This window comes from Pseudorca crassidens, chromosome 8 (genome assembly GCF_039906515.1).
Source record: "Pseudorca crassidens isolate mPseCra1 chromosome 8, mPseCra1.hap1, whole genome shotgun sequence".
In the NCBI taxonomy this organism is placed as follows: domain Eukaryota; kingdom Metazoa; phylum Chordata; class Mammalia; order Artiodactyla; family Delphinidae; genus Pseudorca; species Pseudorca crassidens.
In genome coordinates this window covers 93,758,460-93,783,958 of record NC_090303.1, presented here as the reverse complement: position 1 = coordinate 93,783,958, position 25,499 = coordinate 93,758,460, and the positions used below count along the sequence as shown (strand labels likewise).

Sequence of the window (25,499 nt, the reverse complement as noted above, 5' to 3'; positions counted from 1 at the left end):
GGCGGGGGCAGGGACATGGATAATTCTGGCGCCGCCTTTGGGTCCGGAGCCGGGCCATGGTGCACTAATTAGTGTGTGCCTGTGCATGCATGTGCGTATAAAATACCTGAGTTACATGTTTAGACCCTTTACAACATTCAGGCTTGCACGTCCATCTCTCATCACACAAGAGGGGTCTTCCCGGATCGGGAGGAGGCCTGAACATCCTCAGCTGTTGGCCCCGGGTCTCTTCATTTAGGAAACAAGGGCTTGCCTGGGACCGGCCCCTCGGAGCGCTGACTTGCTGGGGCTTCAGTGTCATCTCATGGTCCGCAGAAGCAGCCCATGATTGTCCTGTTACAAATGGCTCAAAGTGTTCTCTCTCTTGCCCAATAAATTATCTTTCCACCCAACACTAGTTCCATGTGGACCTGAAGAGGTGGGGAAATAAAGAAAGAAAGGCCCTGAGAGCTCTGAGGCAGGAAGAGAAGGAAACACAGCGTGAGCGAACCTGATGAGAATAACAACAGCGCAACCATGAGAGAATAACAACAGCGCAACCGTGAGAACAGGGAGCGCTGGAAGCTGCCCTGGACCCGGCTCCTTCCTCTAAGCATTGGGCCTGTATTCTCTCAGGCTCTTGACAACTCAGTCAGTTAGGTTCTATTAGGAGGAAGCTAAAAAGCACACAGAGGTTAAGTCACTTTGCTCAAGGGAGGGAGGGGTCAGTGGGAGGGCCGGGATTCAGACAAGGTCAGCTGGCTCCAGGGCAAAGGAGGAAGCGGAGCAGGCCTCCGTGGTGGTGGGGGGGTGGGGGGAGGTAGTGTCTGTGAGACTGTCCGTCTACAGTCTTTTTAAAAACATGCCATTAGGACCCCCTTGGTGCTTGGCAATCAGGCTAGAATTGTCTCCTGAAGATGCTAAGACATCTGTGCTTTTCTCCCCAGGGCCCACCCTCCCTTACAGCCTTCAGCCTTCCAGCCGGGACCCCAGTGAGGCAGGTGGACTGGGTGACCTCCATAGTCTCTCCCAGCTATGATATTCTCTGACTTTGTGGACCAGGGTGCCCCAGGCCTCCTGGCACTGTGCTCCTTGGTGTCTGCCCTCCCAGCAATCTTACTCCAGGACTTACTAAGGTCCCCCCACCCCAATTCCTGACCCAGGACTCATCCACCTCAGGCATCCTGTGATTTCCAAAGTGCCCCAGGGGGGACTTCCCTGGTGGTCCAGTGGTTAAGACTCCGCGCTCCCAAGGCAGGGGGCCCGTGTTTGATCCGTAGTCAGGGCACTAGATCCCACATGCATGCTGCAACTTAGAGCTCACATTGCTGCAACTAAAGATCCCACGTGCCGCAACTAAGAGCCCACATGCTGCAACTAAAGATCCGACCTGCCGCAACTAAGGCCCTGCGCAGCCAAATAAATAAATAAATATTTTTAAAAACAAGGGGCTTCTCTGGTGGCGCAGTGGTTAAGAATCCGCCTGCCAGTGCAGAGGGCACAGGTTCGATCCCTGGTCCGGGAAGATCCCACATGCCACAGAGCAGCTAAGCCCGTGCACCACAGCTACTGAAGCTGCGCTCTAGAGCCCGTGAGCCACAACTACTGAGCCTGAGCTCCACAACTACTGAAGCCTGTGCGCCGAGAGCCTGTGCTCCGCCACAAGAGAAGCCACCGCAATGAGAAGCCCGTGCACCACAATGAAGAGTAGCCCCTGTTCTCCGCAACTAGAGAAAGCCTGCGTGCAGCAATGAAGACCCAATGCAGCCAAAAATTAATAAATAAAATAAATTTTTTTTAAAAGTGCCCCAGGGGACAACCACCTCATCTGCCCAGCTGTGAAGTGGGGGAGTAGACTGTGTAATTCCTGTGGGACCCCTCTAGCTCAAATGCTCTGGGATTCTATGAAGGCGCTACTGAGGGAAAGTCAGCCCTATAACCAGACATCTGCCCCTCCCCACCCTCACGGAGGCCCACTTCTCTCCCCGGGGATCTGGTTCAGTATTAACCATCCAGATAGCGTTTCCCTTAGAGGGATTCTGATTGTGGGCACTTCAGGGCGGTGAGACGCTGAGGTAACTCACTGTGAGTGCTCCGCTAATGGCCCTCCTCACCTTATGTGGGTTAAAGATAAATACACACCATGTTGTGGATCTGCTTTCATGGGATTCCCAGGCCTCTGCTCTAGCCTGTGTTCAGCAGCTGGGGGCACCCTCTGCACCTCCTCTTGCAGCTTTAACTGCCCTCTTCTGAGGGGGCCTCAGCACGGCCTTCTCTTTTTGGGCCTCTCTGACCCGCAGATGTGCCCCCTCCCCTAACAGGGAGCGCGCACAGAAGTCTGCCTCACCTGGGAGGCAGAGACCTAGCTAATGATTGAAGCACAGAAACGCCACCAAAAAGCATGGTGGGTGTGACGTCACTGAGGGAGAAAGCCAGAACCCTCCTTCTCTCCTCCGCTCCGCCTAAGGGTACTCCTCTGGGAGGCCTCAGCCTCAGTCTAGTTCTGATTTACGGGAAAATAGCTAGAGGGGATTGAAGTGTTTTTCAGCCAGGCCATGACAAACAAGTAGCTGGCCGCAAGCTGTCGGACCTGGGAAAGTCTATGAAGAAAGCCTTCAGCCTAAGTTCCGCCGGTACTTTCATCCTCATCAGCTGGCACCGCTCTCTACAGGCTGCACATGCACTGAGTTCCAGCCCTGCTTAGCGAGAAGCGGGCCTCTCCCGATTGCCATCCGTAGCCCCAGTCTTCTTAAGACCACAGAGCAGGGCATGAGAACAGGGCATGCTGCAAACTCAGGGAGTGGCCCCGTGACTTCGCGGGGCGGACGTTAGCCTGCTTGAGGCCTGTAGTCACTGCCACCAGCACCCTCCGCATCGCACGACTCATCTGCTCAGCACCGCAGCTGCGGCTGCCCACTGCAAGAGGGAAGAGCTGGGAGCCGTGGCAAACACCGTGTGAGTTACAGAAGGGTTTTAAGTTGAGCCAAAAATCTATCGAATTTAGAATAACATTTCTGCTCCGTTTCATCTCTAGGGTGGACGCTTAGTGTTTCTTAAGGCTCTGTCAAGCCAAAGTTTAGCAGATGAAAAAGAAAGAATGTTGTTGTGATGGCTTGTTCTGTTGTCATAACAACCCAAATAAATATTTCCCTATACCCCTTTCTTCATTTCTCTGATGATAAACATTTTGTTTTTTAGTTTATTAATTTCAGTTCCCAAAGTTTTGGCCAAATCTACAACTAGGCTGAATAATAAAGTCAGAGCTGCACATAAACAATTTGTACAAAAGTTGTAGACAGGTTGAAGTTTTTATTTATTTATTTATTTATTTTCTGGCTGCATTGGGTCTTCATTGTGGTGCGCGGGCTTCTCATTGCGGTGCCTTCTCTTTGTTGCGGAGCACAGGTTCTAGACATGCGGGCTTCAATAGTTGCAACACACAGGCTCAGTAGTTGTGGTTCATGGGCTCTAGAGCACAGGCTCAGTAGTTGTGGCGCACGGGCTTAGTTGCTCCGCAGCATGTGGGAACTTCCCGGACCAGGGCTCGAACCCATGTCCCCTGCATTGGCAGGCGGATTCTCAACCACTGCGCCACCAGAGAAGTCCCAGGATGAAGTTTTTAATATTCAAGAAATTTACTTCTTATCTTTTTGTAGTGCATTAAGACCAGAAGCCAAATGACAGACTTCTAGCTAATGATAGATAGGATTCGGTGGTCGAATCTTGACAAATTTAGAGTTTGAACCTTGGCCTTGACATGGGATAACTAAGCAAATAAGTCCATGTGTAGCTGTGCACCTTCATCTTGTTGTGTGTTCCTTTTGGTTCATTTTTAATCAGTTTCTGTAAGCTTAAATGGGGTCCCCTATCTTGTCTGGAATCAGTTGCACCAGCAATGTTTGCCATCTCAGAAAAAGGTTGGGTTTGTGGCCTGTCCCCTCCAGGCAGGTGAGCTTGCCAAGGCCTACCCAAAAGTGTGAGTAGCTGCCATCTTGGTGGTCTGGCACCCAGAATACTACTTCAGAGGTCCTCAGAGTGGCTGGCAGGGAGATACCTACATTTAATTCAGCAGAGTGCTATGAAAAATGCAATTTTAATAGCACAATGCCGTCAGACTGACTATATATTAACTACCTATTTTTGCCTACAAACACCAAGAAGATAGCATTTGAAGCAACATTTAGACAGTAGCATAGCCACAAATTGTCTTCTACTCCAAATCCATCACTGACAGAATCTCGGGCTGGAAGCGTACTCCAGTTCTTCCCTCGGATTCAGATCCCTCCCAGGCTATGCTGGCTTTGTGTGTAGTCTTTTGGGGCCTTACTGCAGCAGTTTAAAAACTCTCCAGCACTTGTATCCATTAGTTGCTCAGAGTGAGGTGTCGCCATTGCTCTTCTGTCCTGTCTCTGCTAATGAGCTATACAATTACCCTCCGATGACAGGCCTTGGTTCTTTTCAATATCGCTGTTTCCAGCTCCTGGCTCCTATTTCCACTTCCTGGCTTTCTCTCTCTCTTTCTTTTCTTCCTTCCTTCCTTCCTTCCTTCCTTCCTTCCTTCCTTCCTTCCTTCCTTTCTTTCCTTTCTCTTTCTTTCTTTCCTTCCTTCCTTCCTTTCTTTTTCTTTCTTTCTTTCTTTTTTTCTTTCCTTTCTCTTTCTTTTCTTCCTTCCTTCCTTCCTTCCTTCCTTTCATTTTTTGCCTGTGTTAGGTCTTCATTGCTGCACGCGGGCTTTCTCTAGTTGCGGTGAGCGGGGGCTGCTCTTCATTGCGGTGCACGAGTTTCTCATTGCGGTGGCTTCTCTTGTTGTGGAGCACAGGCTCTAGGCATGCGGGCTTCAGTAGTGGTGGCACATGGGCTCAGTAGTTGTGGCTTGCGGGGTCTAGAGCAAAGGCTCAGTAGTTGTGGTGCACGGGCTTAGTTGCTCTGCGGCATATGGGATCCTCCCAGACCAGGGCTCGAACCTGTGTCCCCTGCATTGGTAGGTGGATTCCTAACCACTGCACCACCAGGGAAGCCCTCTCTCTCTCTTATAGTTCATAGTTTGTAGATGTTAAAGCTGGAACGTCCACTTTCCTCACGTCAAAGATGAGGAATCTAAAGCCTGGAGAAGGGCTTTACCTGAGATCACACAGAGAGCAGCAGACCCAGTTTTCTTGAGGCCCAGGCTGTGTTCTTTTTAACTCGGTGACACATTACTCCAGGGTTTGAAAGTATAGTAATGGAAATACGGCAGCCACCTCCTACTAGGTCTCACCAGGCCCCAGACTAGATCCGAGTTACCTTTCACTCACGTTCCTGGGATTGATGCACAGTAGGAGAGACGCTTTGCTTGGAATATGCTAAAGGATGCTGATGGGCTCATCCTTCAAATTCCTGGGGTCTGTCCAACTCTGGAAACTCATCATTTACTTTTCTGGTAGCATCTTAGAGAAAGCTCTGTGCTTGATTCTTACTGGTTGCTAGGTGAATTGGGAGGCTGCCCAGCACAGTAACCCCAAGTAGGGCACAAGGGCTTTGTAGCAACCAGAACCATAGTGTCTTCTCCAGGAGAAGTTAAGCAGTCACAAGTGTATCCTGATGTCTCTGGACTGATGCTTCAATCCTCAGGAAACACCACAGAATGGCAAAGCATTCTGAGACCTGACCCTTCTCCCCTGTGCCCATCTTTTAACCTTGTGGCCCAGGCAACCTCCCACTGGGGCATCTCCTCCCCCACCTCGCTTTTGTAGGAATTGATCACAGCTGCGGGCCCTGGTGTTCCTCCACCCCCACTGTAATGCAAGCCAGCTTCCAGGGCTCTCTTCCTAGGACTTCCTTCAAAAACACTGCCTGTCCTTCAACCAGCAGATGCTCAGTAAGGCTACACATTAAGGGGCAAGCGAACTTGAAGAGTCATCCTTAGCATCCCCAGAACCACAGACTGTTCTCTGCATGTTCCTAAGAAACCACCAATCCCAGCAGGACCCACCCCCATGGAAGGCTCCTCTAGCCTTCACGAGTCGGGGAATAAAATTTCGACAGGCTACACTCAGAATAACCCCTTCTTTTCTCTTCCACCATTTATTTTGGGGGAAGAGCTGCCACTAGCTGTATTATATACAGAATCTGACCTTTCCTTATAGTGTTTCAAGAGGCAGAACTTTTGTTTAGAATATTGGTGGAGCTGGAAAGCAAGAGGGATGTGACGCTGCCAGCACTGCCCACCTGCCATGTGGCTCCTGACACGCTGGGTTCCACAGGTGCCAGCTAACGAGGTGGCAGTGGGAACCAGGTGTGGAACATTGGGACCCAGCTGCAACAGCGAATCAGACTATTCAAAAAACAAACAAACAAAAACCACTTGTTAGGAGAAATCACAAACAGTGGCAGCACCTAGCTACATGGCCAACAGGTGATGCAGTGAGTTGTCATCAAACTGAGTACAGTTGTCCTTTAGCTCCCTGCGTTCCAGTGAAATGAATGAATTTCTTCTTTCTTTTGTGACATTTATTCACCGGCCCGATGTATCTAGCTCTGGCGTTGCTCATCATTATCTTCTCAACTTGTTCCAACACCTTCCCAGTCCAGCTGGTTCACACTCACTGCACCTAAGCCAGGCACACCCTGTCCCCCAACCCCGGCCCTGCAGGGCTTCAGCCAGGAGACACAAAGCGCTGCAGCAGCACAGAGAAAGGAGAACCCATTAGACTTTCTCCTTCTAGGGATGAGGCCAAAAGAAAGCAGAAGGGCGGGAGGCCTTTTCTTTGAGTTGGGAAAAAACAGTTGTATTTTTCTATTGCAGCGACTGAGAAAAACCCAAAGGCTTCTGGCCGGGCCTCTTCGTACCTCCATTCCTCAGTGTGTATCTCTTTACCATCCCAAGTCTGCAGAACTCCTCTGTCCCCACTCTCCCCCCATCCTGAATGCAGAGGTTACTTTAACCTCTTTTATTTTATTTATTTATTTATTTATTATTATTTTAATTTTATTTATTTGTTTATTGGCTGCGTTGGGTCTTCGTTGCTGTGCATGGGCTTTCTCTAGTTGTGGCAAGCGGGGGCTACTCCTCGTTGTGATGCATGGGCTTCTCATTGCAGTGGCTTCTCCTATTGTGGAGCACGGGCTCTAGAGCGCAGGCTCAGTAGTTGTGGTGCATGGGCTTAGTTGCTCCGTGGCATGTGGGATCTTCCCAGACCAGGGCTGGAACTCGTGTCCCCTGCGTTGGCAGGCAGATTCTTAACCACTGTGCTGCCAGGGAAGTCCCTACTTTAACCTCTTTTAGCCTCGGGCTTGTTAGTATAAAATTCAAAAGACGATGCACTCCATCTCTAAAATCACTTCCAGGACTAAAATTCTGTGATTCTATAACTTCCCTGGAGTCAAAAATGCTTAAATCACATCTCTGAAATGTAAACTGACTCTTTTTTGTAATATTTATTTATATATTTACGTATTTATTTTTGGCTGCATCGAGTCTTAGTTGCGGCATGCAAGATCTTTCGTTGCAGCTCATGGGCTTCTCTCTAGTTAGGTGCAGGCTCTCTAGTTGTGGTGTGGGCTCCGTAGTTGCGGCACATGGGCTTAGTTGCCCCACAGCATGTGGGATCTTAGTTCCCCGACAGGGATCGAACCCACGTCCCCTGCATTGGAAGGCAGATTCTCAACCACTGGACCACCAGGGAAGTCCCCTGTAAACGGACTGTTAAACATGAGTGCTAAATTTTTATTCTCCTTTAGTGAATTGACTAAAGTGAGAGTTTCTGAGACTTGCTGAAGAGACCGTGGATGACAGCGTCTGTGGCCTGGACCATCGCATGATCCACTCTTTCTCCAAGTAATATTTAGGAACTTAACAACAAATGTGCTATAAAAAGAGGTGGATTTCATGCACAAGGCTTCCTTCAGGGAATTCCTTCTTAGGGTCTCTTTTAAGGGACTCCCTCTAGTCACTTGGAAATGAAAACCAACATCCTAGTAAAACACGTAAATGTCAAAATTCCAACTCAACCATCACTGTCTACCTGTCTCCACCCCCCGCCCCCACCAGTTCTCTCGTCCAAATCATTGGCTTCCAAGCCTTTTTACTGCAGTCCCCAATAAGAAATACATTTTAGGGACTTCCCTGGTGGTCCAGTGGTAGAGAATCTGCCTTCCAATGCAGGGGACGCGGGTTCGATCCCTGGGCGGGGAACTAGGATCCCACATGCCACGGGGCAACTAAGCCCGTGTGCCACAACTACTAAGGCTGCGCATCTCAGCTAGAGAGCCCACGTGCCGCAAACTACAGAGCCCATGCACTCTGGAGCTCACACGCCACAACTAGAGAGAAGCACACGTGCCGCAACAAAGATCCCACGTGCCACAACTAAGACCCAATGCAGCCAAAAAAATAAATAATTTTTTAAAAAGAAATACATTTTACGTTCAGACCCAATATACCACCCACATAATACACACAGATAGTCATTTACAACTGGAAAAAATGCAACATATTCTCTTATTTTCTATTCTATTCTTTCTGTGGTAGTTTTGGGTTTTTTGTTTGTTTGTTTTGTTTGTTTGTTTTGCGGTACGCGGGCCTCTCACTGCTGCGGCCTCTCCTGTCGCGGAGCACAGGCTCCAGACGCGCAGGCCCAGCAGCCATGGCCCACGGGCCCAGCCGCTCCGCGGCATGTGGGATCCTCCCGGACCGGGGCACGAACCCGCGTCCCCTGCATCGGCAGGCGGACTCCCAACCACTGCACCACCAGGAAAGCCCGGTAGTTGTTTTTAATGCTAATAACAACCCACTGAAATTATTTCAAGACCCCCAATGGGCTGTAAATATAGTCTGCAAAAACCTGTTCTAGACACAACTATCCTTGTTTATAGTTTAATGTCCTTCTAGTTTTCTAAGTCATGACCTCACACCCATGGTACTTGAGCAGATCAAATTTGTAGACTGGCCACACACAAATACAGATTAGTCCTAAAAATCAAAAAGATTTAGAATAAAGTGAATTCAACACATTCAGTGATCTATATAGATCAAGGAAATTAAACATAAATGGTAAGCAATTCACTAAAAGTATCAATGTTCTTGATATCTAGGAGAAAGTGATGCCTTAAGAAAAAATGCTTCTGTGCTTTTCAAGAAGATCCTTTGAAAGGCAGGAGTCACTTCACCCCAAGCTGCTGGCTGAATTATTGATGTTGCTCTCCTTGGTATAAGTCTGAACTTTAGTCTGTCTCACCCTTACTCAGCTAATAAAGAAGGTATTATAGTGATAAAAACAAAAGTGTTGGGGTAGCATCTTTCTCATTTTGGGAGTGATCATTTGAAAGAAAACACAAGACCAAATGTCAGTGAAATATGTGGATGCTATGCTACTAAGAGGCATTTCATGACTCCAGTGAGTATTAGGAGATTGACTATTTGCTAAGATTGAGAACAGGAGGGTTAGGAGACATGCTGATAAATGGACAAGATTCAACATTACCCTTATTAGGTTAGGGGCCCCAAAGTCGGAGCAGGATAGAAAAGAGGGCTAGTGTATATTTTAAGGATGTCTCAGGGGGTACTAGATTCAGAGGAACTCACTAGATTCAGAGGAATTTAAATGATTTGGGGGGGATTGCTTTCTTTTATATATATATAAATTTATTCATTTATTTTTGGCTGTGTTGGGTCTTTGTTGCTGCACACGGGCTTCCTCTAGTTGTGGTGAGCGGGGGCTACTCTTCGTTGCAGTGGGCGGGCTCCTCATTGCGGTGACTTCTCTTGTTGTGTAGCACAGGCTCTAGGCGCGAGGGCTTCAGTAGTTGTGGCATGCGGGCTCAGTAGTTGTGGCGAGCGGGCTCTAGAGCACAGGCTCGGTAGCTGTGGTGCACGGGCTTAGTTGCTCCGCAGCATGTGGGATCTTCCCAGACCAGGGCTCAAACCCATGTCCCCTGCAGTGGCAGGCAGATTCTTAACCAATGTGCCACCAGGGAAGCCCTGCTTTTTTTATTGCAGTAAAATATACATAACCATAAAATTTACCATTTAAATCATTTTTAAGTGTACGATTCAGTGGCATTAAGTACATTCACGGTGTTTGCAACCATCACTACTATCCCTTTCCAGAGCTTTTTCATCATCTCAGCTATGACTCTGTACCCTTTAAGCAACAATGCAACACTCTCCCTTCCGCCAGCCCCTGCTAACCTCTATTCTACTCTGTCTCTATGGATTTGCCTATCCTAAGTCCCTCATATAAGTGGAATCAAACAATATTTGTCTCTTTCTGCCTGGCTTAATTCATTTTTTTTTTAATATTTATTTTATTTATTTTTTAGGCTGTGTTGGTCTTAAATGCGGCTAAGACGCAGGACCTTCTTTGAGGCATTGCAGGCTCTTCATTGTGGGGCGTGGGCTTCGCTCTAGTTGTGGCGCTTCGGCTCTCTAGTTTGTGGCACACAGGCTCTCTAGTTGAGGCGTGGGAGCTCCGTAGTTGTGGCGTGTGGTCTTAGTTGCCCCGCGGCATGTGGATGTTAGTTCCCCCACCAGGGACCAAACCCACATCCCCTGCATTGTAAGGCGGATTCTTTACCACTGGACCACCAGGGAAGTCCCTAGCCAATATCTTTTAATCCACCTCTTTTTTCCTTAAGTAAACCAGAGCTAAGTGATTTTTTTAAACGGCCTCAGGAAAGTTTTATGACAATGAGATTATAGGAGGTGCCTGACATCATGGGAACCTAGTAAAGGAGCATTCATCTATCCAGAACTCAGCTTCCCTGCAACTTTACGTAAACAGAGCACAGCTGAGAACCAGGGCAAATGTTCAAAAGATGTCCTAACAAATGAAATGCTGGTTACAGGGCCCTGAAGATGACTTGGTATACTCACAGACGAATCCACTGGGCCCTCACTTTTGTTTTATTCTTACCTTAGACATTTCTAACAAGCTTCTGAAGTTTCCAATCCCATAGCATTTTAGAAACAGCATATTAGAATGAGAGGAGAGGGGAGCTGCTGTGAGCAGGCTCAGTAGCGATAAGAAACGGCTGCAAGGAAGAAGAGAAAGTCTGCTCTCACTCATCTCGGAAGGCCGCCAGTCATCACTGCGCTGCGGCTCCGCTCCACAGAAATGATATCAAAGTGATAATCCCAAATAATCCACCCTTCATTCAACAAACTAAGTTTGAATCCAGGCACTGAGCAAAGCGCTGTGGATCACGCACGATTCATAAGGCCCAGCGTTTGCCAATAAAAGGCTACATTATGGGACTTCCCTGGTGGTCCAGTGGGTAACACTCCATGCTCCCCATGCAGGGGGCCTGGGATCGATCCCTGGTCAGGGAACTAGATCCCACATGCATGCTGCAACTAAAGATCCCATGTGCCACAACTAAGACCCAGCACAGCCTAAATAAATAAATAAATATATTTTTTTTAAAAGGCTGCATTATGATCATTCTGCTTTAAGAGAGACTATTTCTCTGAATGTTGTTATTTTTCTGTGTTTTGGATTCTGGGCAAGAAGCAACTGTATGTGAGTTTCGCTTTTACACAAACCGAGCCATTTGGAGCGGACGGCTGCACATGAATGCTGAAGGACTTACCCTGTTTTCCCTTGGTCACACCTAGGCTTTCATGCTTGGCGGAGAGACTGTGTGTTTGCATACAAAGCATCTTCAATAAGAGAAGGAGTACCCATGAGAAAAGAGGCTTTTGTTGTTTGGGGGTGTTTTGGGAGGGAGAAGGAATGAATGGGAGCTGGAGTGTGAACAGCTCTCTCTGGCTTCCCCGTGGAGGCTGCCCACCTCCCCTAAACCGGCCCTTTCTCCCCTCTCTCCCCACTGCAGCACCCTGTCCACGTGCTGCCACGCGATGGTGGCGGTCATCTACCCCTTCACCTGGCAGCACACCTACATCCCTGTGCTGCCACCTGCCATGATCGACATCGTGTGCTCGCCAACCCCCTTCCTCATTGGGCTGCTCACCAGCTCGCTGCCGCTGCTCAGGGAGCTGCCGCTGGAAGAGGTGAGCTCAGGGAGGTCCCCTGTGCCCTGCCTGTGGGGTGGGGCAGAGGGGAGGTGCTGGCTGTGGCTCTGCCAGCAGGCAGGGTCGGGGAGCAGGGGCCCCCACAGCTTTGTCTGGGAGTTCGCCGCCCCAAGTCGGCTTCAGTAGACCCTCAGTGACTGCAGACTCGGTTTCCCCTCTAAATGAACCTACTGCCATGTATACCCATTGAGAAGGGCAGCAATCAACAAGTTACCCAGATTTTAATACACCTAATCCGTAAATAGCCATCCACCCTATCCTTCCCTTCTCCACCCCGCAGCACCGGGGGAAGACAGCACACAAAGAGCGAACAATAACTGGAAACTATCTTTGGGCTAATAACGAAGTCTTGACAAAGACTGTGCTCCTACAAGGAGGTCCTTTTCCATATCAGTTAAAAAGACCACAACCAAAATGTTTTTAATGATCGCGTTCTGGATTTTCAAGTTAGCATCCAAGTGAGGAAAGCCCTTGGCATTTCTGTGGATGTTTAGTCCCAGCCCCTTCCTTTAAATAGTCTGTCCCCGTGTACTGAGAACTCCAGCAGTCAGAGCAGAACCGTGGGGACTGAATGACGCTGCGCAGTCCTGAACCCCCAGGGAACCCCTGGGCCTGAAATCCTCCCCGTGTCCCCAGATGCAGCTCCTCTAATTGCCCAGAGAGTCCTAAAGTCCCGTTAAATATTAACCATCAGACTCAGGTCTTTGAGTGTGGGTTTGTGAACTGCAAAGAGTTTGCCTGGGTACCCTCAATCCCGCAAATGGCTCAGTTCTACCCCAGGAGAAGGTGTGAGAAGGAAGGAGAGCACTCCCTTAACTCCTGGGCCATGTGTCAGAGCCCATGATTCCCGCTGCTGGTGCAATCATGGTGGCCATCCAGGCCCCCTGCTCATCCTCCATCAGAGCCAGTGGCCCACGCTGAGGCCTGGGGCTCGGCCACTTGCATGATCCTATGAGTGAGCGCCTCCTTAAGTTTCGTGCCCTAGGCCCTTCACTTGCTTCACCCTAGTTGTGGCTCTGGGTCTCAGCCTCACTCTGAGGAGGGAGGAGGGAGGCGCTTTAGCCTGAAAGCCTTGACTCATGGAAGCCCAGCACCTGTAGCTTGACTTACTCTCCCGTTGGGTCCAGTCCTCTGGGTCTCTCCCCTCCTACCCTATTAAAACAAATGACAGGGCTAAGTGTGTCACTGGGAGGTAGGAGGAGGGAGGCCTGGTGGGTGGGGGTGTGACAGAACCGAGTGGAATGGGAACGATGGGGGGCTGTGGCCTCTAGCGCCTCCTCAGTGACCCACACGCTAAAAAACAGTCTGAGTGGCTTTGCCTCAGCCAGTCCGAGAACAGGGCAGGGAGTCCAGCTTGTGGCCCAGACACGTCCCAGCCTGCAGTTACAGTGTTGAAAGTGTGTGTTTCTGGAAAGCCCTTTGCCCCACCTCCCCTCTTCATCGTTTGTGGCTACAGTGGCAATGTCAGGAAACCACAAATGGCCCCCTCCACCCCCAGCCCTGCTGCCACTCTGGGTGCCAAGAAGGAAGAAGGCTAAGCGTCCATCTCTGTATCCCGGAAGCCCTGGTAACAATAATAGTCCCTTTTCCTTATCTCATAGGTCCTTGTGGTCGATCTTGTCAACAATCGGTTCCTCAGACAGGTGAGTAAGAAGTGCAGCTTCAACCCACTGCTTGCTCTGTTTTCAGCTCTTTGTTGTTTGGAGCTCAGCTTTCCAGCTACGGAAAGGCTCCCTTGTGTGCCTGAAATTGCACAACAGGTCAAGGGGCTTGGGCAGTCCCTGGCCAGGGCTTGACTGAGGATAGGACAGAAGACGGGGCCAAAGAGGAGGGCTTTGGACAAAGGATCGATTCCCACGTGTTCTGTCACAAAACGGTTTACTGACAATTAGAATCTTTGTATAGGTTATAACTATGGACACTTGTCTTTTTTCAACATGCTTTTCAATAATATTTGATAACAAATTTCATGATATAATATGAAGTGGAAAAATCAGGATGCAAAATTGTATACACTATTTTGCTGACCTTGTTTTTTTTAAAAAAAGAATAGAAACAAGAAAGAAAAAAAAAATATATATATATATATAAAACTCTAAAAAAGATTGAAAGGAAAACTCACCAAAACATTAATTCTGGTCGTCTTGGGATGGGAGACTGAAAAGGAGACAGATTATGAGTGATTTTTAATTGTTTTGATACTTTCATATATTTTCTATAATGATTATAAACTACTTTCATTATCAGAGAAAGTAATACACAGTTAGTTTCTTGTTATCACTTGCCAGAAAGGCCTGACTCCTATCAGGTCTTGCAAAGAATCATTACATAAAGGCTTTCTGGGCATTCTGAAGGACTGCTTTTACACTTGGAATGGCCACTGAAAAGTTATATATGTTAATGCCTGTTTTTTATCATTAGTTCCATCTACTTTCACTTCCCAAAGCCCCTCTGGGTAGGCCCATCCCAAGGCCTTCCTGCTTTGAGACCCAGATCATAAAGCCAGCTTTAAAAAATACTGGTTAAAAAAAAAAAAAAAAAATACTGGTCATCTGCCCTGACCCGAGTCCCCGGATTAGAACTAGCCACCCCATGGGGTGGAAGGTAGGGGACAGTGGGAAACATTGATTGAGGAGCCACTAGGTGCCAGGCACTTTCACAAATTAATTGTGTTGCATTTAATCTCCCCCCAGCTTTATTGAGATATTATTGACACATATCATATGTAAGTTTAAAATGTACAGCATGATGATTTGATGTACATACACGCTAAGAAATTATAACCACAGTATGGTTAGTTAACCCCCCATTGCCTCACATAATTACCTTTTTTGTGTAGTGATAACATTTAAGATCTACTCTCTTAACAACTTTCAAGTATATGTTAACTATGGTCACCAAACTGTACATTAGATTCCCCAGAATTTATTCATTTTATAGCGGGAAGTTTGTACCCTTTGACCAACATTTCCCCATTTCCCTCACCCCTCAGCCCCTAGTAGCCACCATTCTACTCTCTATTTTTATGAGTTCAGTTCGTGTATATATATATATAACTTTTTTTTTTTTTGGCTGCACTACGGGGCTTGCAGGATCTTAGTTCCCTGACCAGGGATTGAACCCGGGACCCTGGCAGTGAGAGCACTGATTCCTGACCACTGGATGACCAGTGAATTCCCAGAGTTCAGTTTTTTTAGATTCCACATATAAGTGAGAACATACAGTATTACCTTTTGCTGTCTTATCTACTTCACTTAGTATTAGTCTATCCATGTTATCACAAAAGTCAGTATTTCTTTCTTTTTTTTTTTTTTTGCGGTACGCGGGCCTCCCACTGTTGTGGCCTCTCCCGCTGCGGAGCACAGGCTCCGGACGCGCAGGCTCAGCGGCCATGGCTCACGGGCCCAGCCGCTCCACGGCCTGTGGGATCTTCCCGGACCGGGACATGAACCCGTGTCCCCTGCATCGGCAGGCAGACTCTCAACCACTGCGCCACCAGGGAAGCCCAGTATTTCTTTCTTTTTTATGGCTGAATAATATTCCATTGTGTGTATGTGTATCTGTGTGTATATATGCACATACACACGTATATACACGTACATACACATCTATAAAAACGTCTATTCATGTCCTTTGCCCATCTTTTTTTCCTATTGAGTTGTATGAGTGCCTTATATACTTTGGATAGTAACCCCTTATCAGATATATGCTTTACAAATATATTCTCCCATTCTGTAAGCTGCCTTTTCATTTTGCTGATTGTTTGTTTTATTGTGCAGAAGCTTTTTAGTGTGATGTACTCTCACTTGTTTACTTTTGCTTTTGTTACTTGTGCTTTTGGTATCAGATCCCAAAAAATTGTTGCTAAGATCAATATCAAGGAGCTTTTCACCTATATTTTCTTCTAGTAGTTTTACAGTTTCTGTTCTTACACTTAAGTCTTTAATCCAATTTTTTTTAATCCACATAATTTTTGTGAGTCATATAAGATGGGGTCCAATTTCATTCGTATAAGATAGGGGTCCAATTTCATTCCTTCGTATGTGGATGTCCAGTTTTCCCAACACCATTTATTTAAGAAATCAGCCTTTCCAACTTCCCTGGTGGCACAGTGGTTAAGAATCCGCCTGCCAGGGCAGGGGACATGGGTTCAATCCCTGGTCCGGGAAGATCCCACATGCCACAGAGCAACTAAGCCCATGCACCACAACTACTGAGCCTGTGCTCTAGAACCCATGAGCCACAGCTACTGAGCCCCCATGTCACAATTACTGAAGCCCATGCACCTAGAGCCCATGCTCTGCAACAAGAGAAGCCACCGCAATGAGAAGCCTGCACACCGCAAGGAAGAGTAGCCCCCATTCGCCGCAACTAGAGAAAGCCCACACACAGCAATGAAGACCCAGTGCAGCCAAAGATAAATAAATAAATAAATTTATTTTTAAAAAAAAAGAAAGAAACCATCCTTTCCCCGTTAAATATTCAGCTCCCTTGTCAAATATTAGCTGACCATATATGTACGGGTTTATTTCTGGGCTCTCAATTTTGTTCTGTTCCTCTATATGTCTGTTTTTTTGCCAGTACCATACTATCTTGATTACGGTAGCTTTGTGATAAAGTTTGAAATCAGGAATTATGATGCCTCCAGCTTTGTTCTTCTTCCCCAAGATTGTTTTGGCTATTCAAGGTCTTTTGTGGTTCCATACAAATTTTACGATTGTTTTTTCTATTTCTGTGAAAAATGTCATTGGAATTTTCATAAGGATTGCATTGAATCTATAGATGGCTTTAAGTAGTATGGACATTTTAACAGTATTTATTCGTTCAATCCATGGGCACAGAATATCTTTCCATTAATTTATATCTTCTTCAGTTTCTTTCATCACCGTCTTATATGGTGCATTTAATCTTCACGGTGAGGTAGATACTGATTGATAGCCCATTTTACAGGTGGGGAAACTGAGGCTCACATAGCTTGTAAAAAGTGGAATCAAGATTCAAACCTCAGACCTCTAGTTCTAAGTTGTGTTCTTTCCACTAAACCAGGAACCCTGCCAGGCCTGCCCTGCAGTGTCCAATGTGTCCTGCTGGCCAGGATGCAGCCACCATCCCCAGAAGCACCGGGGCGATGGCCCACCTGTTTTTTCTGCTTTACAGATGGATGACGAGGATTCCATTCTGCCCCGGAAGCTTCAGGTAGCCCTGGAACACATTCTGGAACAGAGGAATGACCTGGCTAGTGACCAGGATGACAGGTCCCCAGACTGCAAGCGTGGTAAATGCTCATCCACCTCCCAGACTGCACCCACTCTTCCATCATTGGAGTCAGGGAGCAAATGGACTATGGGCATCTGTCCCACTTGGCACTGGGTTAAGCAGGAAAATAGGCAAGAGAGGTATACAGGGAGAGAGGCTGGGCGCTCATCCCCTCTATCAGGACCTCATTCTAACAATGAGCTGTGGGGAAGACTTGTCCCACCCCATTTTGGCCCTAAAATATCTGTTTAAAGGTGGGAAGAAATGAGTGCTCACTGTGGGTAATCTTTTTGTGGATCATTGCAGTTTGCCATCCAGGGAGCTAGCATCCTTGTCTTAGTGCCTGGCTTGTCCCAAAGGCTCTGCCTCAGCCCTTCGCCCTCACCGGTCCTGGTCCTTCCCCATTTTGCTCAGGCCCCAAGTCCAGCCCCTTGAACGAAGTGGTATCCGAAGCCTTTGTCCGCTTCTTCGTGGAGATCGTGGGCCACTACTCGTTGTTCCTGACGGCGGGCGAGCGAGAGGAGAGGACCCTGCAGCGAGAGGCCTTCCGCAAAGCCGTCTCCTCCAAGAGCCTCCGCCGGTTCCTGGAGGTCTTCATGGAGACCCAGACGTTCCGGGGCTTCATCCAGGAGCGGGAGCGGCGCCGGCAGGATGCCAAAGGTCAGGAGGCATGTTCCCTGTGGGGGGCTGAGGCAGCCAGAGATGCCCAGACCCCGGGTGGGTGTTGCGCAGGGCGGAAGGTCGGGGGCCAGGGCACGGATGGGAACAGCATGCAGCCTTCTCTGGAGGACGTTCATTCTCGCCACCTCTGAGCTGGGGAAACTGCCCCTATGTCCTGCCGTCTCCTCAGGCGTCGCTTCCCCTCTGCTTCCCATTCCCAGAACCACACTGCAGGTTCTGGTGGCAAGTTCCCTCCTGTTCTATTCTCCCCAGCTCAACGAAAGTCTCAAGGACACCCTTCCCTTCCCCTCCCTTTTCCTCAGGCCTCCTCTGGTTCCCTCTGCCCTGCTTCCTCAGCCTCTCCTCCGGGACCTGGGGATGGGATAGAGGAGGAGAGGACGGCCCCACGCCCTCCACTGTACGTGGTGCCACTGAGCCCAGCGGGCTGGCCATGGGGGAGGCAGGATGGCAGAGACTGCCCCAACCTGTGGAGTTTGTGGGTCATCGCTCCGCGAGACCGCCCAGCCCCGCCCCAGCCCTCGCTCCGTGAGGTTCCCCTGTCTCTCCTAGTCTCCCTGTCCCTGTTGCTGGACTCCATCACGCTTCTAGTGATGGAGGAGCAGGGAGTGTGCACCAGGAGGATGAAACCGTTCCCATCTCTTTCTTACATCATTTTAAGTCCTTGTGGGAATCTAAAAACTAGAAATGTCAGTAAAGGCTATCCCAGATGGGAGCTAGACCCGAGAAGGGGAAAGATGCTCAACACTGAGGAGATGCCTCACAGTGACCAGGGTGGGGGCCAGGGAAGCAGCTGGCCCAGGCCTTGGTGTCCTCTGGGGCTGCGATTGCAGAGACTGATCTGAGGAACCAAAGCTCTGCATTCCCAGAGCTCTTTGCAAGGCAGAAAGGGAGTCTGTCACACTTGAGGCGTTCTGATGAGTGCTATCTGAAGAGACAAAAGAAAATGGATTAGCAAGTATGAGTCCCACAACTCCTGGTGAAAGGATTCCTTTTAATAGAAGACCTGCTGGGTACACAGATCACTATTTGATAGAGAGAGCGAGACATAAGGCTTAAAAGTAGCACAGAAGGAGCCCCGTCTGTGGAAGATCAGTAAGAGATGAAGACAGCGTGCCTGAGGCTCCAGTCCCGGGTGAGAACTGAAGGGCCCTCAGAGGTGGCCTGCCCGCCCTCCTGAGTCTGCAGATGGCAGCCGGGTTCCCAGGAGGCCAAAGCACTTGGCCAGGGGCCCTCTTGTGGGAGAATGCGAGGAAAAGGGAGCCCTCAGGAGCTCCCGAGTCAAGGCCGTCTGGTTCATCTTTGAAACCGCGGGCCTGGCACGGTGTACATGCTTGCAAGGCGTTTGTCCAGTAAAGATAGGATTACACATACGAGCTAGCTTTACAGCTTTCCAAAGACACTTATTGCACAGGTTGGACAATTATAAGGGCAGTACAAGCCCTTATAAATCTCATGATTCAGAGCATGTTTATAGGAGCAACTTCATCTCAGAAGCAAGGTTTCTCTTTCCTATGGCAGTAAGGAAATGGATATGTCTAGAAGCACGAAGAGAAGGAACTAAAATGGCTGGGATTTCTCTTGTCAACAGGTCTTTTTGAGGTCCGAGCCCAAGAGTACCTGGAAACACTCCCCAGTGGAGAACACAGTGGTGTCAACAAGTTCCTGAAGGGACTAGGTGAGGCCTAGGGGTCTCGGTTCCCATCAGCAGCCTCCGGACCATGGGGTCTTGGCCAGTTCCCTCCCCTAGAGCCGGGGCCTAATAATGCAGAGCTCTGAGGCCTGCACCGAGTGGGCCAAGTCAGCATTTTACCCACCTGTTCTAATCTGTCCCCAGATCGTAAGCAAAGGACACAAATGGCCCCCTCCCTGCTTTCCTGGGCCCCTGGCTGCCTTGCTGTTCTTTCACTATTATCTCCCACACTCTTAAACCTTCTGGGGTATTGGGCTTAGAAGCATGAGGAATGGAACCAGAGAAAGATATCTGGCAGTAAAGACCTGGACCAGCCTCCAGATGATGCCCCCAAAAGGTGGAAATGTAAGAATTTTCATAAGGACTGCAGTTAATCAGGAAAAAGGCCCTTGCTAGGAAAGGGAGCAGAAGAAAGTGAAAAAGGTGAAGGAGGAAGCAGGCCCCAGTAAGGAGGAACTGCGGTGAGGAGGACCCCACGGAGGACTTGCAGGGGGCGTGCCGGTGCCTCAGCCAGGATGGCCAGCTGCCTGGGAAGGGACCGCCTGCCTCCCGTGCTGCTGGGAGTTTTCTCCTCACTTGGCTCTCAGGGATGTGTTACAGTCAGTGCTTCCTGTATCACCGTTTCAGAAGCAACATCTACAGCTCTGACATGCTTCCTTTCAAAACTCCCCAAGTCTGAGGAAGACCCCTTTTCACTGGGAGGCACGAGGAGGGCAGCCAGGCAGGGCGAAGTCCCCCAACTTCTCCTGAGCTCTGGGGTGAAGCTCTGGGGGGGTGCGGGGAGGCCACACTTGTCTGCACTGCCTCTGGGGTGAAAAGAGCAGGATTTAACTCAGCCCCTTTGTCTGCCTGGTGAAATGTTCTCACTTTCTTTTTTTAGGCAATAAAATGAAGTTTCTCCACAAGAAATAGCCCTCAATCCAGCCTCCAGGGAGAACTTTTCCTAGGGCAACCGCGTGTCTTAAAAACAGTCCTGGTGGTCTTTCTGAAATGTTGGGTCCTTGGTTGTCCCAGGGGCTGGGATAAAGGCCGGGATGGTTTCCGGCCACCACTGGGCTCTCCCCAGGACCCGGGACCCCCCGAGCCACCGGAAGGTGCCGCTTCTTTAGAACAGCACTGGAAATGGGACCTGAGACCAGGCACATTCAAACGGATTGTTTTGGTTGTTGGTTTTGGGTTTTTTAAATTTTTTTTATCTTAGATATTAAAAAGAAAAAAAGAAAAGTGTTTGGGTTTTCCTTTTATTATGCCAAGGCTAAGACAACTGTCCTGCCCTGTGTCACCTCTCCCTGGTTCATCCTGCTTGGCAGTTGTGCTCTGGAGCCAAGAGGAGGAGATGGGAAGGGGCGGCCCCCAGGTGCTCCTCTGGGCAGAACTGGGGACAAGTGCGGGGTGAAGGCGGGAGCACTGTGGCGACGCCTACAGACACTACAGACACCACACCACAGGTGTCGGGACGGGAGTCCTCTTGGGGAAAGGACTGGCAGGTAGTGGAGTGGAGTCAAATCTGTGCTGAAAAGGAAGAAAGAGAACAACAGTAAAAGGATTTGGGTTCCTGGGATGAGCTGCGCTCTCAGGCTGGCTGGTGATGCCACCTGGTGGCCAAGGCCACTTGCTGTCATGCCACTGATTCCTCTGGTCCCAAATGGACCTGACTTTTCTGGACGGCCTCTTTCCTCTTAGAAGCCATAGAGCCGTCCCCTGCCCAAGCAGCCCATGACTTTTAGAGGTACACACAAAAAGAGGAAATCTCCTCGTAAGATCTGTTAATAAAATATTCTTAGGGTCCTAAAGTTTATGATGCTGCCTAGAGCCCATCTTAAAACATGTGAGCCACTGCTTTGAGCCCATTCCTATTTATACTATATGAAATTTCCCCATCTCAGTGTAGGGACTATTTATACTATTTATACTATATGAAATTTCCCCATCTCAGTGTAGGGACCCAGAGCAGCGTACATGAACTAGTACATGTTCAGGATGAATGCAAGGACTTCTGTTGTTGATGTTATCAAGGCTCATCAAAACCTTGGGGACAGCTTCCTCAGACTTGTGCGGCCAGAGGGGAGGAAGCGGGGGTGCAGGAGAAGGCTGCATTCCGGGGGGCGCTGTCCTGCAAGGCCTGAGGCAGGGCGGCAGGAAGAGACCAGTCGGCAGCACAGGCACGTTCTCAAAGCAGGCCTCCGGGCCACCCCCCGGCCAACCCACTGCCTGCACATCCCACTGGTGGATTCCCTCTGGGTGGCACCAGGAACCCTGCAAGAACACACGAAAGGAATGTGCTCTGACCTTGGCAATGGCCCAGGGGCCTGTGCTGCCTGGCAGAGGTTTTGTTTGTTTGTTTGTTTTTAATTTTTTGGCTGCGTTGGGTCTTCGTTGCTGCACGCGGGCTTTCTCTAGCTGCGGTGAGTGGGAGCTACTCTTTGTTGCAGTGCGCAGACTTCTCATTGCGGTGGCTTCCCTTGATGCGGAGCACGGGCTCTAGGCGCGTGGACTTCAGTAGTTGTGGCACACGGGCTCAGTAGTTGTGGCTCACGGGCTCTAGAGCGCAGGCTCAGTAGCTATGGTGCACAGGCTTAGTTGCTCCATGGCATGTGGGATCTTCCCAGACCAGGGATCAAACCCATGTTCCCTGCATTGGCAGGTGGATTCTTAACCACTGCACCACCAGGGAAGTCCCCTGGCAGAGGTTCTTGACCTTTAGGGAGTTGGGAGCAAGGGGGTCTTCTGAGGAAAAATAAGAACAAGAGGAAAATAAGGAGAGGTTGACCTCTCATTCTACATTAGGGGTTCTTAACTAAAGTCATGGACCCCCCAAATTGTATCCGAGATTTGGTGTGTCCATTCGTTTTTGAGAAGAGAGGATCCATAGTTTACATCAGATTCTCAAAGGGGTCCAAGGCCCCCCAAAAGGGTAAGAATGAGACTATGCATACCAATTAACCTGGGTAGATATGTGTGGTTGGGGGTTGGGCGAAGACTGAAAGAGACTCTCTGAGTGTTTGGACTCAGGAATTAGTAACTAACAAGCTCCTCAGATTAGTTAACTCTATTAATACCAATATTCTGCCCAAAGATGATCACTTTTAATATTTTATAATCTACCTTCTTTTCTAACTTATTTCATATTATATTGTTTACACCTCCAAGTGAATAACTATACACCTTTTCAACACCTCTAATGGTCACATAATATTCTATTTTACAGATATACTAAAAGTTATTTTACCAGTCCTCTCATGCATGCAACGTATTTCCAATTTTTAATATCATAAGGAGCACTGAGAAAAGCATCTTTGTAAAAGTATCTTAGTACAGGGACTTCCCTGGCAGTCCAGTGGTTAGGACTCTGTGCTTCCACCGCAGGGGGCATGGGTTCAATCCCTGGTTGTGGAACCAAGATCCTACAAGCCACGCGGCGCAGCCAAAAAAAATAGTATCTTAGTCCATTGGCCCTATTTTCATTTTCATTTTTGCTTTAAGTAAAACATACATACAGAAAAGTGCACAGATTATGAAATATACACAGCCTGACAGACTTTCACAAATGATCACATCTGTGTAACCAGCACCCATATCAAGAAGCAGAACATCATCGGACACGGTTCAGCTTCCCAACATCCCTCCCATCCTACTCTAAGTTGAAACTAAATCAACTAACAAGTTGTCTACATTTTGCAAAGTGGTAAATTGGGCTGGGGAGGATCAGAGACAAAAGAGAAAAGTAGGTTTGTGATCTCTGCTCAGTCTAGGGTAGATCTGGATGGATCATGCTATTTGGGTTCAGAAACAAAGCATGGCCATAAAGCATGGGTGTGTTAGACCAGATCACAACCACTCAACCTTTGGTTCTTGCCTCACACCAACCATCTGTCCAAGAACCAAGTCCTCTAATTCCAGTAAAACTCATACAGTTTCCATAAAGAATATGTGTTTAGAAGCATTCCATTATTGTATTTCAATTCATGGTCAGTTACCTGGCCACGAAAAACAGTTGGAGCAGGCTTGTTGGGTGGATTTTATTGCTATGGAATATCAGAGACACTGGTGGGCAAGGGAAGGGGTGAGTGGGAGCAGGTGCAGCTGGCATGTCTCGGGAAGAGGCCGGAGAGAGCAAGTCTGAGCGAGAATGCGGCTGTCACCACTGCTGAGACGAGGGAGAAGGAATTCTTAGGAATTACCACACAAACCTCTTCTCACTCAGACCAAGAATAGTGATAAGATCTGCCCTCTATTGAGCACTTCTTTTTGCCCATTACTATGCTGAGTTCATCACATGTGTTATTTGATCACAAGAATGTAAGCCCCTGAGGGCAGGGACTATGTCCATCACGTTCACTGCTGAATTCCCAGAGCCTAAAACCAGCGCCTGGCACAGAGTTGTCTCTCAGTAAATGTTTGCTGACCAAAGAAACAATTCCCACAACAGTACTAAAAGTGGTACTCGGATGCTAACGCACATATATGGAATCTAAAAAAATGGTACTGATGAACCTAGTGGCAGGGCAGGAATAAAGATGCAGACGTTAGAGAATGGACTTGAGGACATGGGGAGGGGAAGGGTAAGCTGGGACGAAGTGAAAGAGTGGCATGGACATCTATGCACTACCAAATGTAAAATAGATAGTGGGAAGCAGCCGCATAGCACAGGGAGATCAGCTCTGTGCTTTGTGACCACCTAGAGGGGTGGGATAGGGAGGGTGGGAGGGAGATGCAAGAGGGAGGGGATATGGGTATATATGTATACGTATAGCTGACTCATTTTGTTTTACAGCAGAAACTAACACAACATTGTAAAGCAATTATACTCCAATAAAGATATAAAAAATAAATAAAAATAAAATATACGGATAAAAAATTTAAAAATATAAAAAATAAAACTGGTACTATACTGTCTCTATCGCAGGCAGCAAGTTCAGTAGAGATGGATGCATACCCCACAAAGCCAAAGGAGTACTTCATCAAGGGGAGGCAGCCTGCTACTGACCGTAACAGCCATTCCTGGCATCTCAGATAGCTTGTTTTCAGCACAAGCACCAAGCTCCTAGGAGACCACATTAATAATCAGAAGGTTGCTTGGTGAGTAGGAAGTCAGAGCAAAGGGTGGTGGAGAGTCTGGAGGAACGTCTCCCCAGGAGGGGAGGGGAGCCCAACAGACTTTCCCATGTCACCGAGGGTCTGTTTCCCTGGGCAGTGCTCCATCTGCCCTGCCCTGCTGACTCCTTGATCCTTGGCACTTCCCCTGCCCCCGCCCCCTGCCCTACATTTCTTTTTTTTTTTCCTCTTTATTTTATTGGGGGGAAATTCACATAACATAAAAGTCCATTCATCCATCGATGGACACCGGGGTTGTTTCCACCTTTTGGCTGTTGTGAATAGCGCTGCAACAAATATGTGTATGCATGTATTTAAGTACCTGTTTTCAATTTCTTTGGGTATATACCTAGGCGTGGATTGCTGAGTCATATGGTAATTACCACATTTACATTTTTGAGGAGCCATCAAACTGTTTTCCACAGAGGCTGCACCATTTTATACTCCTGCCCACAATGTATGAGGGGTGCCCCCTTTCCTATGCTCCCTTCCTTTCTTCAGAGAGATTCCAGCTTTCTTAGGTATATCCTTCACCTTCCAGCCATACCTCTCAAAGAAGCCCCATGTTTCTCAGGGGTGATTGACATCACCTGCATCAAATCTGCCTGGGGTACTAGTTTAAAATGCAGGTGCCGGGGATCCACCTTGACTTATCTGGGGCTAAGGCCCTAGAACGCTTGATTGGTTGGGAGTCCCCCAAGTATCTTCAAATATGTACAGGTCTCTGTCTTAGGTGTCTCACTTCTTCAGGTGACCCATCTCCTCCCTTATATACAAATTCTCCCTTGA

At 48.4% G+C, this 25,499-nt stretch overlaps 1 protein-coding gene across 3 annotated transcripts in view; it reads left to right on the top strand.

The window, feature by feature from the left end:
• The window catches only part of DENND2A (DENN domain containing 2A), a 104,237-nt gene extending 83,394 nt beyond the window's left edge, over window positions 1-20,843 (top strand). For all 3 annotated transcript variants that reach the window (XM_067747200.1, XM_067747198.1, XM_067747199.1), the window contains 6 exons: window positions 11,791-11,968; window positions 13,591-13,632; window positions 17,147-17,264; window positions 17,660-17,905; window positions 19,515-19,601; window positions 20,497-20,843. In XM_067747200.1, the coding sequence (XP_067603301.1) occupies window positions 11,791-11,968; window positions 13,591-13,632; window positions 17,147-17,264; window positions 17,660-17,905; window positions 19,515-19,601; window positions 20,497-20,528 (703 nt within the window). In that variant the 3' untranslated portion in view covers window positions 20,529-20,843. The remainder of the gene's footprint in view (window positions 1-11,790; window positions 11,969-13,590; window positions 13,633-17,146; window positions 17,265-17,659; window positions 17,906-19,514; window positions 19,602-20,496) is intronic.
• The last annotated feature ends 4,656 nt before the right edge of the window (window positions 20,844-25,499 follow it).